The sequence below is a fragment of the Pyrgilauda ruficollis genome, unplaced genomic scaffold, assembly GCF_017590135.1.
Source record: "Pyrgilauda ruficollis isolate IOZ18807 unplaced genomic scaffold, ASM1759013v1 scaffold3, whole genome shotgun sequence".
Taxonomy (NCBI): domain Eukaryota; kingdom Metazoa; phylum Chordata; class Aves; order Passeriformes; family Passeridae; genus Pyrgilauda; species Pyrgilauda ruficollis.
The window spans coordinates 25,736,585-25,751,665 of record NW_024524377.1 but is presented as its reverse complement, the minus strand read 5'-3'; the positions used below and the strand labels follow the sequence as shown (position 1 = coordinate 25,751,665).

Genomic DNA, 15,081 nt, shown 5'->3' with positions numbered 1-15,081 from the left:
ATGTTGCTCCAAGGTGAATAAAGGGAAAAAGTATACGTGTTTGGGAGCATTCATTGCTCATACATCCAACTAAAGGAACTGATGAAAAATAACAAGAAAGAAGAAAGGAAGGAGTTGATACTTCAAGAAGAAACTGACTTCTTCTCAACATTTGTCTTTTCACTGTATCTGCTTATGTAAAAAACACCATTAAATTTAGAATCTGTTTCCCTGGTGGGAAGGATTATCTTTAAAAGTCTCAAAAAGCTAGAGCTTTGGGGTTTAAAAAGGACTTGAGAAGCTGTTGGATGAACAAATGCACAGTCACACCTATTTTAATCTAAATACAATATTAACAAATGAACAGTGTGACTGTGGGGACTAAGTGTGTGTAAGTGTTTGTAAGATTAAAGCTTAAAATGAGCAACAACTTAAAATGAGCAACTGAATCACACAGTTGTTGCAAATCATTATCTATTTTAAAGGGCCCATTGAATGAACGGTGAGTTCTGAGCTGATTTTTGTCTATGCAAAAGTGGTTCCCAGTCTCACTTATGTCTCTCTTCTGCTACCACTTGTTCACACTCACAAGACTAACATGGCCAGTGTTTAGCTGTCCTTGAGTACCCTCTCGAATTGCTCTGGGCAGTGTTGGTGTTAATGACAACTGTGCAAGATAGGGGAAGCTTTGTGGTTCAGCACTGGGCCCTGTGGCTTTCTGTCCTCGAGAAGGCAAATACCAAACTTGGACCTCTTAAAACAAAAAAGCTTCCCCAAACTCCTGGCCCAACTGCTCCTGCCCCCACTCCTAGACATCCCTTTTTCTGCCATGTTTCCCCCCAGGTGAGGGGATGGGTGAAGACCGTGGCAAAAGCTGGCTTTTCTCTGAAGGTGCTGAGATTTGTGTGTCAGAAACATTTTTGAGTCTTGTGGAAACCATGAGACAAATCCAGAGCAAGTAGTGTTTCCTCAGGGTCTTCCTGGGCTTCTGAACTGAACTAGAAGCCAGGAGGTTCCCACTCTTCTGGCTGCAAATCCAACATTTTTCTTCTTGCTCAACATTTTCTAAATGTTGCAAGTGTACAAAACTATTGGAGATTTGAGGTGTTACTTTCTCCACATAAGTGCTAAGTTATGTTGCAGTTGTAGTTATAGAGTGATTAGAGTTCAATTTTTTTCTAAAACCCCTATAACCACTAGTTCATAAAATTAGATATTAACTGGATGGAGGCAATTATACCAGGTTGGTGATATACTTAAACTGTAAAAATTCATGTGTAAACCCCAAGGGATTGTAATATTCAAGCATGCACATAGTTTAATTCTAAGATAAAAGATTTATTATTATTTGGCAAATATATATATATAGACAGGATAAAAGTACATTATAATTGCATTCCTTTATTTGTTAAAAAAACCAAAACCAAATGAGCAATTGGGGTTTTTTTCTCCCTAAGATATGGGCTCTGTGAAATAGGAGAGTGTTGCCCTTGAAGGTGAATAATTTTGAAGGAATGCGATTAAAAATTGTTGCACATCTCCATAGCAAATCAGTTATTCTTTAAATAAATTGGATGTTTATGATGCTGCAGTTTGCAGTTTATCAAGGTGCTTGTAACCCGCCTAATTTATTGCTTATTTTGATGAGTAATGAAAACATTCTGTGTCTGCATTGGGTAAAAATTTGGAATATGCCTATTTATGAGAGTCACATAATAAGATTTAATGAGGCTACCACAGCTGTTTCTTGAATCCTTCTTTCCTTTCTATTAATGGAGAAATCTGTGTTTTGCTTGTAAGGGAGATGCTTAATTTGTCATACCGTTGCTAAGTGCACCACTGAAATAATTGTTTCACTTGTATGTTGTTTTCAGCCCTGCCAACTCCTTTAGCAGTGTAGGAGCAGTTTCATGGTTTGAAACTGCTCTGATACCAGCAGGCATGGTTTATGTGTAAACCTTGCTTTTCAGCCCAAGGCTGCTGAAGGGGGATGTCTGCTATGCACCGTGCCCATAGATGCAAAGCTAAAAAGCTGTAGATAGGAGTAAAATAAAAATAAAAGTAGAAAATACTTGAGGAATTTTTGAGCCTGTGGTTAAGTACAGCCACATTTCGGTGCCCATATTGTAGAGGAGCAATCAGAAAGCTTTATATTACCCTTGCTTTGTGATGGAGCTTGTTGACAAGGTGTCTGCACAAGGGTTAATAAATCACAAGCCGGACAGTGCCACCTCCACGCACACGGGTGAGCTGCGCAGTGTTGGGCTGTCACAGGGAGCTGTGCATTATAGATCAGATAAAACACTGCCCTGTCTTGCCCATATACTTCATATTTGCCTTTATCTATTTTATCTCAACCTATTTAATAATTCAATTACGACTGACAATTGGTATTTAAAAAAAAAAACAGTTTCATTACCTAATTTTATTGATTTTTGTAACTTCATTGCTAATTTTAGGTATAGGGGCCGATCTGAATCGGCGTAAATGTGATTAATGAAGAAATAATTTAAGTTGATTAAAAAGGGTTTAAAATAATGTGATTAGCCTGTTGAGATTTGTGTGGCTTATTGGATTACACATTTTATTCCTGGAGGACTGTGTAAGATTCAGAATGAAATTAAATTGGTCACCCTATTTTGGGCCCCCAGTGCTTGGTAATCTCTCGTGCCATGATACCAGACAAGAAGGCACAGTCCCGTTCAAGACACGGGATTTAACTTTTGAGTTAATACCTAAATAATCAGGCCAAAAAATAGCACTGAAGTCTGGCCTACTCTCCATTAAATAGGGCTTAAATGAAATCATATTTGATCTCATGGGACATCCTTTTGGAAGGAATCAGGTGCTGACGAAAAAGTGATGAGGACTCTCCAGCTATCCTTGGGAGATTGTGACCATTGTCAGTTTTGCTTTTCTTGTTTAGACTCTTGGCTTGATTTTGAATGTGTCAATTTCCAGGATTTAAAAGAATATATCACTCTATAGTACTGATCTTCACATAATCTTTATATAATCATCTTCCTAATCAATGATCCTTGTGGATCCTTTTGAGTTTCTAGGGGATCCATAAGGAAACGTAATTTGAAGAACTTCTTAAAGTACATCAATTAAGGGCCAAATTAAACTACTCACTTGATAGCATTACATTCTGAATAAAAGTGCCGAGATATCCTAGGGCATGGGCTGTCTGTTAAGTTTTTACCTTATATCCATGCACATTTTTATTAATAGTAATACAATAAATATCAATACAGACAATATATGTATCAAACTAAAAGAATCCGTAATCCCTTACTTGAATGTGTTTTCCAAAATCTTCCTGGTTCTTGTGGCACTTGTGAACTTCCCAGTTTTCAAGGTAATTTCTAAACTGAGAGCATCACATGATGGACAAATACAGCAATATTAGAACTTTTCTATCCTGAGCAGATACTATGTTTATACAATCAAGTATACTGGTTTGTGTGTGATCTTTTTGTTATATTCTATGCTGATCATCCGTGATGACAAAGTTGGCTTTTATTACCCAAAATTATTCTCCTCCATCAGAGTCCTGAAAATAAGAACTGGCGCTGTGTTTTTAGGATTACAACCTTGTATTTTGCTCCTTATTGGAAGATACTTATTTTTTTATGTATTGCCTGTCAAGCAGTCTTTTGACTGCTGGCTCACATTCTGTTATTTATCACTGTTGAAACCTGGCTTTGTATCATCTCCAGACTCCATGTGTATTGATTTTATGCTTTCTTCCAGGTCACTCTAAAAATGCTAAATAGCACTGGGCTAAAGAATGGGTCCCTGTAGGATCCCATTTGAAGCATTTCTTCATGATGAGTGTTTCACATTTACTGTTGTATTTGAAAGTTATCATTTTTCTTGTGTTTGATCAATTTAATGTTTTCTGAGTTTATTTTTATTACTGTATCTTCTTAATCAGAATGTCATTCACTACCAAGTCAACTACTTTGCAGAAACCATAATACATCAGAGTCTATTACAATGACTTCATGTGTATCAACCAAACTTTTAATATCGTAAAAGCACAGATATCAGGTTAGCCTGACAAGCTCTGTTTTCCATAATGTTGGAAATAGGTAATGTTAATAATCTTTTTATTCTTAATCAAATCTTTTTGCAGCTTTTCCATTATTTTGACAGTGAAAATTACCCACTCATAGATGCAGTGCCAATCAAGTATTTAGAGGTGTAATGAAGGGGAGTACCACTTGGGCATGTTTTTCCTTAGCCGGGTCTTTCTAAACTTATTTGTCTTTTCCTCCTGAGTTGCTACTGGCATTCTCTTATTCTCTTAATTTTTGTCTCAGATGCCTTCAAAGTAGGTTATGTTACAGAATGAGGATTTGTACAATGGAGTTCTCCTGGGAATGCTGCAGCTGAGATCCCCCTTTTCCACACCTTGCTGCTACTACTTCTGCTTGAAAACAGAAAGTGTCTTTCTGTCTTTCTCAGCTTTATATTCCCTGCAGGATGATGAGTTTAATCCATGTCCAAGGTGTCCTTGCAGACTAAGAAGGATTAGAGCCTGTGAGCAACCCAAGCACTTGAAAATAGCAGAGTATTTGGGAGTAGCAGTGGTTGGAGACATTACATCCAATAGGCTGGGTCAGTCCCTTACAAACTATAAGCCTCCTTCCAGCTGGAAGTAGATCTGGCACTTGTGGTGTCCTTAGTGAAGGGGCTTTTTCTTCAGGAAGAATGGAGAATATCCATGAAAAAGTCTTCATCAGGTGGGGTCTTCTGTAGGCTTATATGGAGACATTGTATGTATGTATTGAAGTGTCATACAGGAATCTGTTTCTCTCTGTAGATGTTACTTAATGCACAAAGGGAGAGCTACTTGCACTGATGGAAACCAGTTGGATGAAACTTCAACAACAATGGCACAAAGCTCTGGGAAGTGGCAGCTTCATTATAGACTCTCATCTTCTTGTGCTCTTGGAAGTTTTTCAACCTTGGCTTCATGGCCCTACTTATAAAAAAGAAGCGAAAAGTAGTAACTTCAGCATGATATCACACCAGAGAATAAACCCTTCTTGCATTGTGTGCTTTTCATTTCCAAAAAGCATTTCCAGATGGAGTCTTTATGTGCTGCTGGTTTATTATTTTGTTCTAATTTGTCATTTAAACAGCAAAGGTAAATCTTCTTCAAGGTAAAATTGAATAAATTTGGTAGTGCTAGTCATTTAAAAAAGAAAAGGAAAAAAGCAACTACACAACAAAGCATTTCTTAAACAGCAAATCATTTTGGTTCAGGTGTTTTTCCTGAAGATCTGCTCCAGGCATTCTTTTGTATCTCCTTCCAATCTTACACAACAGTACATGAAAGTGTTTTTTAGTAATGGAGCAAAAGAGGAAATCAGACAAGCCATTATAGTCTTGCCTCCTCTTGAGCTTCTCCATGGGGACTATTGTCTTCACTGAGTTTTCCTGCCCTTGCAGTGTACCCATTTTGCAGGGTGACTTTTTTCACGAGAAGCTGACCATATTTAGTATTATTAGCCTTGGTGAAAGCCCAGTGCCCATACCCAATGTCCGGTAGTCCTGGGGAGCTGAGGAGAGCATGCTGTAAATACAGATATTACTCACTGTTCCTCAGGACACTTTTCTTTCCTGTGTCTGAGCTCCCTTATTCCTTGCTCTCTATGAATTATGATAGTGCTGATGCTTCTGTGTGGTGCTTGTGCTTGAGTTAAGCTGCTGTTTAGTGACACCTCACTGGCTTTGCAGACATGCCAGTAGGACTGTTTAGGTATTTGGAGAATTGTTGGACACTGTGTTCTGAAGCTGTTTCTCATGTATGTGTCCATGTTGTAATTTTGGTCTGCCTTAAGTTTTCTATTTGTGCATTACGTGTGTAGCTCAGCTTTTAACAGCACGTGTGTTAAATTTTGGATCTGGTCTTTGTTCCCCATGTGCACAAATCCCTGAATTAGTAGGGAGAGGCTACCAAGGTTGATCTCACAGCAGTAACATCTGCTCTTGCCATCCCTCTGAGCTGTCTGTTAGCCCAAGTGTGACTGGCAGCATCCCAGTAGCTGCCTGCACCAGGGATAAGGTGGTTTGGCTGTTCAGCCCCTGTGCAAAGGTAGCTTCTTCATGCCACGCGTTGTCAGCCTGGATGAATTTTGAGTAGGCAGCCTTTTCTTTGTTGACACGTGAGTTGTCACAGTGGGTATGTACCTGATACTTAGATCCTACAGGCCTTGCCAAGAAAGATTAGAGGGAGTTTAGCTCCTTAATTTGGTGTTATAGCAGGGGCTGTGAGAAGAGTTGATAAAATCTGCAGAATGGGCAGTCCAAGGATGGTCAGAACATGGCTGAGATTTACAGAAGAAAGCTTGGTGTGCTAAGGATAAATACTGGCTTCCAGTGATCATTGCTACCTGTTCTAATCATGTGCTGGCACTGTGGGTTCAGGCTTTGATCTACATCTGATCAAATGGATTGAGCCTCAGATGTGTATGAGATCCAGTTGCAGCCCTGGCCCAGGCTTTGACTGTGTCTTTTTTTTGGATGATTTATATAAATCTTCCCTGCTCTGGCTCACTTCGTTCTAGAAAAAATTACTGTCATTTGTCAACCTGCTACACAGTGGCTTTGAGTGCCATTAGTGACTCACTGACTTCTTTACTTACTGTTTAAAGGTACTTTTTTTGCCACAAGTAAAGCCACAAGTACAGTAAAGCCTTAAGATTTTCAGGGACTGGGATTCTGTCTTTGTATAACTGAAATATCTAAAAGTATCCCCCCCAAGATTATCCTGTAGAGTTAATTAGTTTCTCGTAGAAAGCGTAAAATCAGGTAATCAGTTGGCCAGTTAACTGGGTCATGTGGAGTTTCCAGAGCAGATAGCTTTTAGGACTATTACAGTCTATTTGTGAGAACAGACTAAGCTGTCTATTACTGATTTCTTAGTGCTAGGTTCAGGAGAAATGTCAAAGATTAGAATCAAAGTGGTGAAAATATGAATTGGTTTTTTTGGGAAATAGCTCTTAATCACATTTAAAGAATTTATCTCTCAGGATTGTTACTGAATTTCTCCTACTTTTCAGGAGCCCTGCAGGTCTTTAAGGGTTTTTGGTGTCTTTGGGTAGGTGATGGTTTTTGCGTTTCTTATCCTCTTTAGCAGAATCCTGGAGGACTGTCAGCGCTTTAGAGAGCCTTCAGGTAACTTAATTTCAGACAGATAATAATTAAGGAGCATGGCCTTTGTGTGCAGGTTTGCTATCTAGTTCTTATTATTGCCCTGGTTCCTAACTTTAGATGGGCAATTTATGTCCTACAGTTTTGATAAACAGGGTGGGATGAGGTGGAGAGCATGTTTACTCTTTTTTTTTTTTTTTTTAATCCCACTTATTTATTTCTGTTAGCTCTTTGATTTAAACAGCAGAAGTTTGAGCAGTCAGAGGTCAGGGTGAATGGGGTGGAGTTTTCCCACAACTGCTGATGACTTAGTGATCCTACTGTTTATGTATCCAGTCCCTCTGATGAGGATGATGTGTTCAACAGGAGAGCTTCTCCTATTTTGGGAGTGTGCTTAGAGTGGTGTTCTGAATCCTTCCTTTAGAAGCATTGAGAAGATGTTAGGATGCCGTCAGGCCAGCACACAGATACATCTCCTTGGTCCTTAATGATTTCAGAGCAGCAATGCACACTCTGAAATCTGAGTGCATATTGATGTGGTCTTGTGTTTGAGGCCTTGAGGTGTTTTATATAATTGATACCATGCAGGCTCAGGAGCAGAATGGAGTCATCCTGTTAGATCGCCTTATAGGGGATAACCAAAGAACTGAAGGAAACCCTAGTTTTGAGTCACTTTGAAAAGTGTCTTGCCTTGGAAAACACAAGGTTTCCCATGTAAGCGGGGATTTCCTTTCTGTACTTGCACATTGCATGCAAACTGATTGTGTCTGTTTCTAGCAAGAGTGCTTTGTAAGGAGCATGATTGTTGCTGGTAGGAAAGATCTTAGAGTGAAAAATCTATAAGTTAGGTCTTTATTTTCACATTGATGTAGGTTTATCTTTTTTTTTAGCAAATATCATCCTTTTTTTTCATCTTTTACTGCCATAATAAATTCAGTTTCATCATTACAAGTGACTGAGGGTAAAGGGCAGTTCTAGGCCAGTTACTGTCCTGTTAACTAGACAAGATCAATTTTGATGACCTTAGCATCTTGGAGAAAGATGGACTTCCCAGTTCCAATATTCAGGGCTGCATATAATGGTGCTTGCTGATTGCTTAGGTTAGTGAAGAGGAACAAGTGCTGTTGTGTGGGTGAACACTGAGGAGAGGTTTTTTGATAACTCGCAGTGGGAATGTTCTTGGCAGGTAGCACAAGAGAGAAGGTTTCCTATCTATCTATGTAAGACATTGGCAGTTTTTAGTTTGCTGGGTGACTGTATTTGTTCCTGTTCTTAGTATTGAGTAAAATGGAGCAGCAGTTTAGCCACTGGATACACTGCAGCACAGTATTCTTAGCTGGGTGTCTTGTTTTAGAAGATCAATCTATTGAAATTGGATTGAGGTAGAGAAAGCAATAGCTACACTAAAATTAAAACACAAAGTCTGGAGTCTCAGTTGAACAAGCATAAGATCAATAGGGAGGCACAGGGTAGAGAAATAATCCCCTCCAGGCATTGATGTGAGTGGGGCTCAGTGGTGGGAGGATGCTCCTCTGCTCTCCAGGGTGGTCTGTGGGAATCAAGAGGTGTGTGGCCTGGCTAAACCATGGTGTCAGGATCCAGAGTGCCTTGTTCAAGCATTACGAGTGTGGTAATGCAAAGGTGAGTGCCTGGACTGTCAGTCTGAGAAAGCAGCATTGGAACTTACAGAAGCACCTTTTTACTTTTTGCAAGACTGAAATAATTAACTTTGTGATAATTATGAATGAAAACTTTCACATGATATCTAAAGTAACAGCTCTCACTTTGAAAGAATGAGTATGCTCTTAGTCTGGAGACACCAAGAGGGGAATAGCCAATGCAACAGTAAGCTCAGTTAGCAATTGCAGTTTTATGGGGGTTTGTGTGTATTATACATTAGATGGAAGACATTGTTAGTATGTGTTGAAATAATCCCATCAGTGTCAATAATAATTAAATCTTGTTAATTGTAGGCAATTAGTCTGTGGATTAGGCTTGAATTCTGTTCAGTTGATTGAGAGATGCAGGGCAGTCCTACTCTGATACCAAGTGCTGTTGTACAATTCTGATGCTCCTTACATACCGCTAAGTACAAAACCAGAAGTATAAAAGCAGGTAAAGATGATACAGAGGATAATCTAATCCCCACCAAAATCCCTGAGGGGTTAAGACTGAGTATTAAAAGGAAACTTTTGTTGTTTGTCCATGAGGTCAGTTAGGGTTTTTTTTTCCCAGCTGAATACCTGAAAAATAGCTGATTAATTCCCTGACTTGCTTTGATCAAAAGACATGGGTATCTTGGAACTAAAAATAAATGTCTTTTATTTTTTGCAGAAAATAAGGTATTTACATAACATTTGTGCCTCCCTAGCTAAAACAAAATGACAGACCCTTAGATAAATCAGATAGGCCGCTCTGATGAGATTTCCAGGTCTGGCCCTGAGGAACCTCTGTCAAGGAATTAATCACTGAAGATTCTGAGGCCATTAATACCTCTAACTAGATGAGAAAAATAATTCTAATTAATCATCAATCTTAAATCTAAATACTGCTCCTGTAAACATAAGGAAATAAAAAAGAAGAGGCTCTTCTAAAACCCATGGAGTAATCTGCAACATTCATTTGTATTCATTAGCATCTACTGCCTGAAGATGTTCATAACCAAAGCTGTGTATTAAAACACAGTATGTTAATGCAAGAACAGAATATTTTAGCATAAAACTGTAATTTAAAAAGGAACTGACCTGAGGCACTCACTTCGTTGACTTTCTTCCTGTTTCTTTCAGACCCATTCTCATAATAAGTACTAAATAAATGGCAAGAGTAATTATTCTTGTCAGTAGAAGTCTCTGTACTTGTATAATGAGAAATCTTTGTCATAAGAAGTTTAGAAGTCTTAATTTTGTTCCCAATAGATCCCATGCCTTTAAATTCAGTAGTTAAGGGCCTGGAGGTTTGGAAATGTTTTGCATGTTATTGAATGAAGTGAGTGAATGACAACAGCAATTTTGTAGAAACATTCATGCTGACTAATCTGCTGAAAGTGTCTATACAGACATGCAAATGAAGAGTGGAGAGATCCTGGTGAGCACCAAAACCGATGCTCTGTGGCTTGGGGAGCTACACAAGGTCCTGCTCAGACGGTGCAGAGCATCAAAGGACAAAGATGCGTGGATGGAGGGCCCTGCTAGAGCAGGACTTATTAATAAGATTGGCAGAGGAGTATTGCTTGAGCAGGTTGAATGACACAGCAGATAAGCTGCAGCTGAGAGGAACCAGCTGCTGCGGGTAGGGAAGGGAAGTCCAGGCTGCAGAGGGTTTGGGAGTCAGGGGTTTTGGCATCTCAAAGCAGATCCCCAGGGGCTGTTGGGAAGTTGCTGCCTGGTGCGTGTCTGATGTCTGGGCCTGAGGCAGCAGGGTGGAGGGCTGAGTGCTTAGTCCCAGCATCAACATTTTCTTGCCTTGGGGCTCCTTTTCCATTCAAAATTCAGGCAGCTGAGGTCCCTTCAACAACAGAAGGCAGACAACTAAGGAAGTATTGCTAGTGGCTAGAGAAGTAGGAGGGAAAGCAATTTTAACAAGTCTTTAACAATTAATTTCAGTCTTAAGTAATGTTTTAAAAATATTTTTGGTAGCTGTTGGATAGTTTACATACTAATGGGGTAGATGGAAATCATGCAGAGAAAAGAATGATTTATACTTCATAATTATTGTGAGATGTTTTGAATTTATAATATGAAGGGAAAGGTTCAAGTTTAGTCGCTGCACTGAAAAATTACAAAATTACAATTTTGTAGGCTGCTGGGTTTACAAGAAGTTGATACTGAAAAGACAATCACAAGTCTGGCTGAGTATTTTCTCAAGAGGAGTTGGAATATATATTCTAAAGACAAAGGTTTTGGATTTCTTGTCTGGCTATCCATTTTCCTGCAGTGCTTTCTAGTTGTTGTACACGGAAATGACCAGAATAGCTACTTTTCCAAACAAGTGGTGAGACGAGAGAGTGTGATAGATCTGCTTTGAAACTGGTCATAATGTATACAGCTGGATACTGCCTCCTGTAGCAAGTTGCTGAGATCTGGAAGACAGTTTAATAGCTGCAAATGTCACTCATGAAAACTTGCTATCTCTAATGCCACAGTCAGTCATGTCGCTTTATAGCTCAGTATATTTTATAGCTCAGTAGGGAACTGAATTGCGGGAAGGAATAAGATGTTGTGTTTTGAGGTTCAGAAGAGCATTAATTACCTTTACATAAATGTACCTTTTCTATTATTTATGAACTTGTAGAATGGCCAAAGAAAACATGCTAATTTTTTTTAATGTAATTATTCCACAGGATCCTTCAAACCAAAAATGTGGAAGAAAGAAAACAGTGTCCTTCAGCAGCATGCCATCAGAGAAGAAAATAAGCAGTGCCAGCGACTGTATCAGCTTTATGCAGGCTGGGTGTGAATTGAAGAAAGTTCGTCCAAATTCCCGGATTTATAATCGTTTTTTTACTCTGGATCCTGACCTGCAGGCTCTTCGCTGGGAGCCTTCCAAGAAGGATCTGGACAAAGCCAAGCTTGATATTTCTGCTATAAAAGAAATCAGACTAGGGAAGAACACAGAGACATTCAGGAATAACGGACTTGCAGATCAGATTTCTGAGGACTGTGCACTGTCAGTAATTCATGGTGAGAACTATGAGTCCCTTGACTTGGTTGCCAATTCAGCTGATGTGGCCAATATTTGGGTATCCGGATTAAGGTACTTAGTTTCTCGTAGCAAACAACCCCTGGACTTGATGGAAAGCAGCCATAATACCCCACGGTTTGCCTGGTTAAAAGCTGTATTTGAAGCAGCAGATGTTGATGGCAATGGCATAATGTTAGAAGATACAGCTGTGGAACTAATAAAGAAGCTTAACCCCACCTTAAAGGAATCAAAGATTAGATTAAAATTTAAGGAAATTCAGAAGAGCAAAGAGAAACTGACAACACGAGTAACAAAAGAAGAGTTTTGTGAAGCGTTCAGTGAACTTTGCACAAGACCTGAAGTGTATTTCTTACTTGTGCAGATATCCAAAAACAAAGAGTACCTGGATGCCAATGACCTCATGCTGTTTTTAGAGGCTGAGCAAGGAGTGACCCACATAACAGAAGAAATGTGTCTGGATATTATACGGAGGTATGAGCTTTCTGAAGAAGGGCGGTTGAAAGGTTTTCTTGCAATTGATGGGTTTACTCAATACTTATTGTCCTCAGAATGTGATATTTTTGACCCAGAGCACAAAAAAATTGTCCAAGACATGACACAGCCTTTGTCACATTACTACATCAATGCATCCCACAATACATATCTAATAGAAGACCAGCTCAGAGGGCCGGCTGATATCAATGGTTATGTCAGAGCTTTAAAGATGAGCTGCCGGAGTATTGAGCTGGACGTCTGTGACGGCCCAGATAATGAACCCATTATTTGTAACCGCAACAACATGACATCGCCACTTGCCTTTCGAAATGTCATCGAAGTAATAAACAAATTGGCCTTCTTTGCCTCAGAATACCCTCTTATTCTGTGCTTGGGCAACCACTGCTCTGTACAGCAGCAGAAGGTGGTGGTGCAACACATGAAAAGAATCTTTGGAAACAAACTGTACACAGAGGCACCTTTATCCTCAGAAGCCTACCTCCCATCACCCGAGAAACTGAAAATGAAGATCATTGTGAAAGGGAAGAAACTGCCCTGTGAACAGGATGTATTAGAAGGAGAGGTCACAGATGAAGATGAAGAGGCTGAAATATCCCGAAGACTGTCAGAGGACTTCTCGAGGGAACCAAAGCTGATCTGGCTCTGCAAGGAGTTGTCTGACTTGGTGTCCCTATGCAAATCTATCCAGTACAAAGACTTTGAGACATCCATGAAATCTCAAAATTATTGGGAAATGTGCTCCTTCAGTGAGGCAGAAGCCAGTCGGATTGCAAATGAATACCCTGAAGATTTTGTTAACTACAACAAAAAGTTTCTGTCCAGGGTATACCCGAGTGCTATGAGGATAGACTCCAGTAACTTAAATCCTCAAGATTTTTGGAACTGTGGTTGCCAGATAGTGGCAATGAACTATCAGACCCCAGGGCCCATGATGGACCTACACACTGGTTGGTTTCTACAGAACGGGGGATGCGGGTATGTTCTCAGACCTTCAGTGATGCGTGACGAAGTGTCTTACTTCAGCGCAAATACCAAGGGTATTGTTCCTGGGGTCTCCCCGCAGGTCCTACATGTCAAAATTATCAGTGGGCAGAATTTTCCAAAGCCCAAGGGTGCATGTGCAAAAGGGGATGTTATAGACCCCTATGTCTGCATAGAAATACATGGGATTCCTGCAGACTGCACCGAACAAAGAACCAAAACTGTGCAGCAGAACAGTGACAACCCTATTTTTGATGAAAGCTTTGAGTTCCAGATCAATCTACCGGAGCTGGCCATGATCCGCTTTGTTGTTTTGGATGATGACTACATTGGGGATGAGTTCATAGGACAGTACACCATCCCGCTGGAGTGCTTACAGCCCGGATACAGGCACATCCCACTGCGCTCTTTTGTTGGTGATATCATGGAGCACGTTACCCTCTTTGTTCACATTGCAATAACCAACCGAAGTGGAGGTGGGAAGGCACAGAAGCGTAGCCTCTCAGTGAGGATAGGGAAGAAAGCAAGGGAGTACACCATGCTGAGGAACACTGGCCTCAAGATTATTGATGACATCTTTAAGTTGGCAGTGCACCCATTGCGAGAGGCTACTGACATGAGAGAAAATATGCAGGTATGAGACTTCCATTGTATGTGTTGTTGTGTCCTGAATGTGGAAGTGAAAGTCTTGGTGTGAGCTACTGCTAGGGCAGGCTTGCTGAAGCTGGTGGAAGCTGGTGAAACTTCAGACCCACAGCTCTTGTCAGCCTTTAAATGGACATTGGCAGGCTGATAGTTACAGGTGCTGACTCACAAGGAAATGTAAGATTAAGCAGAAATGCTTTAAAAATCAGTATGCCCTCTCCAAACATGTTTTACTGGTTAATTTTTTTTTCCTGAGAAAGCAGAATTGAGGGTACATTTGTGTCCTTTGCCTCTGGTCCCAAATACTGTATTTCCTCATTGGTTCTAAAAAACATCAACAAGCTTTTGTTTTGCTAATTGAGTGAGGGTTATGCTCTTAATTTTCTTTGGTGGAGTATAAGAAGCAGTCAGTGAATATGTCATTAAGGTCTTGTGTACACCAAAGAAACCCACTGTGCAAAGAGCAGCATGTTTTCCTGAGTGTGTGTTGCCACTGTTTGCCCCAGGGCTGCAGATATTCAACATAGGCAGTGATTGCCACTTGGATTTCAGATTCCTCCCTGCTGAATAGCTGTTTTGTCTTGGCTGGTTGAGGGCTGGCACAGACACCAGTGCCGTGTCTTGGCTCAGAGGGTCCCCTGGCACTCTGTCCATGCTGCTGCATGCAGCAGAGCCTGCTGTGGCCAGCAGCATCAGGGCCCAGGTGCACAGCACTGTCACAAGTGCTTGGGTTGGACCTTGTGGTTGGCAGGATGTGAAGTGGCAGCAAAGCCAAACAAGAATGTCCCCAGTGCTCTCCGCTGTGATGGGAGCAACTGGGGGTTGATTAAAGGACAACTCAGCTCTGAGCTTCAGGCACTGCCTAGAAACAAAACTGAGTTGCATTAAACAATGAGTTTTCCATAATAAATAGCTTGAATCAGTTGTAGCTATCTCCTTGGTAAAGATACAGAAACAGTTCATTTTTTTCCCTTGAAAACAGGAGAAAAACATGTAGCACTTCACTGACCCCACTCTTCTGGATGGAGTCTAAAGCAAATGAAATGTTGACAGCTGGAAAAGTTTACAAAATGACATAAGCTTTAAATCACTCTCAAAGGAATTGTCTCAGCA

General features: G+C 40.3%; 1 protein-coding gene across 1 annotated transcript in view; it reads left to right on the top strand.

Annotated features, from left to right (window-relative positions):
* Nucleotides 1–15,081, top strand: part of PLCL1 (phospholipase C like 1 (inactive)) — a 182,775-nt gene that overhangs the window by 130,310 nt on the left and 37,384 nt on the right. Inside the window, exon 2 of the mRNA XM_041473319.1 lies at nucleotides 11,486–13,957. Within this exon, the coding sequence (XP_041329253.1) occupies nucleotides 11,486–13,957 (2,472 nt within the window). The remainder of the gene's footprint in view (nucleotides 1–11,485; nucleotides 13,958–15,081) is intronic.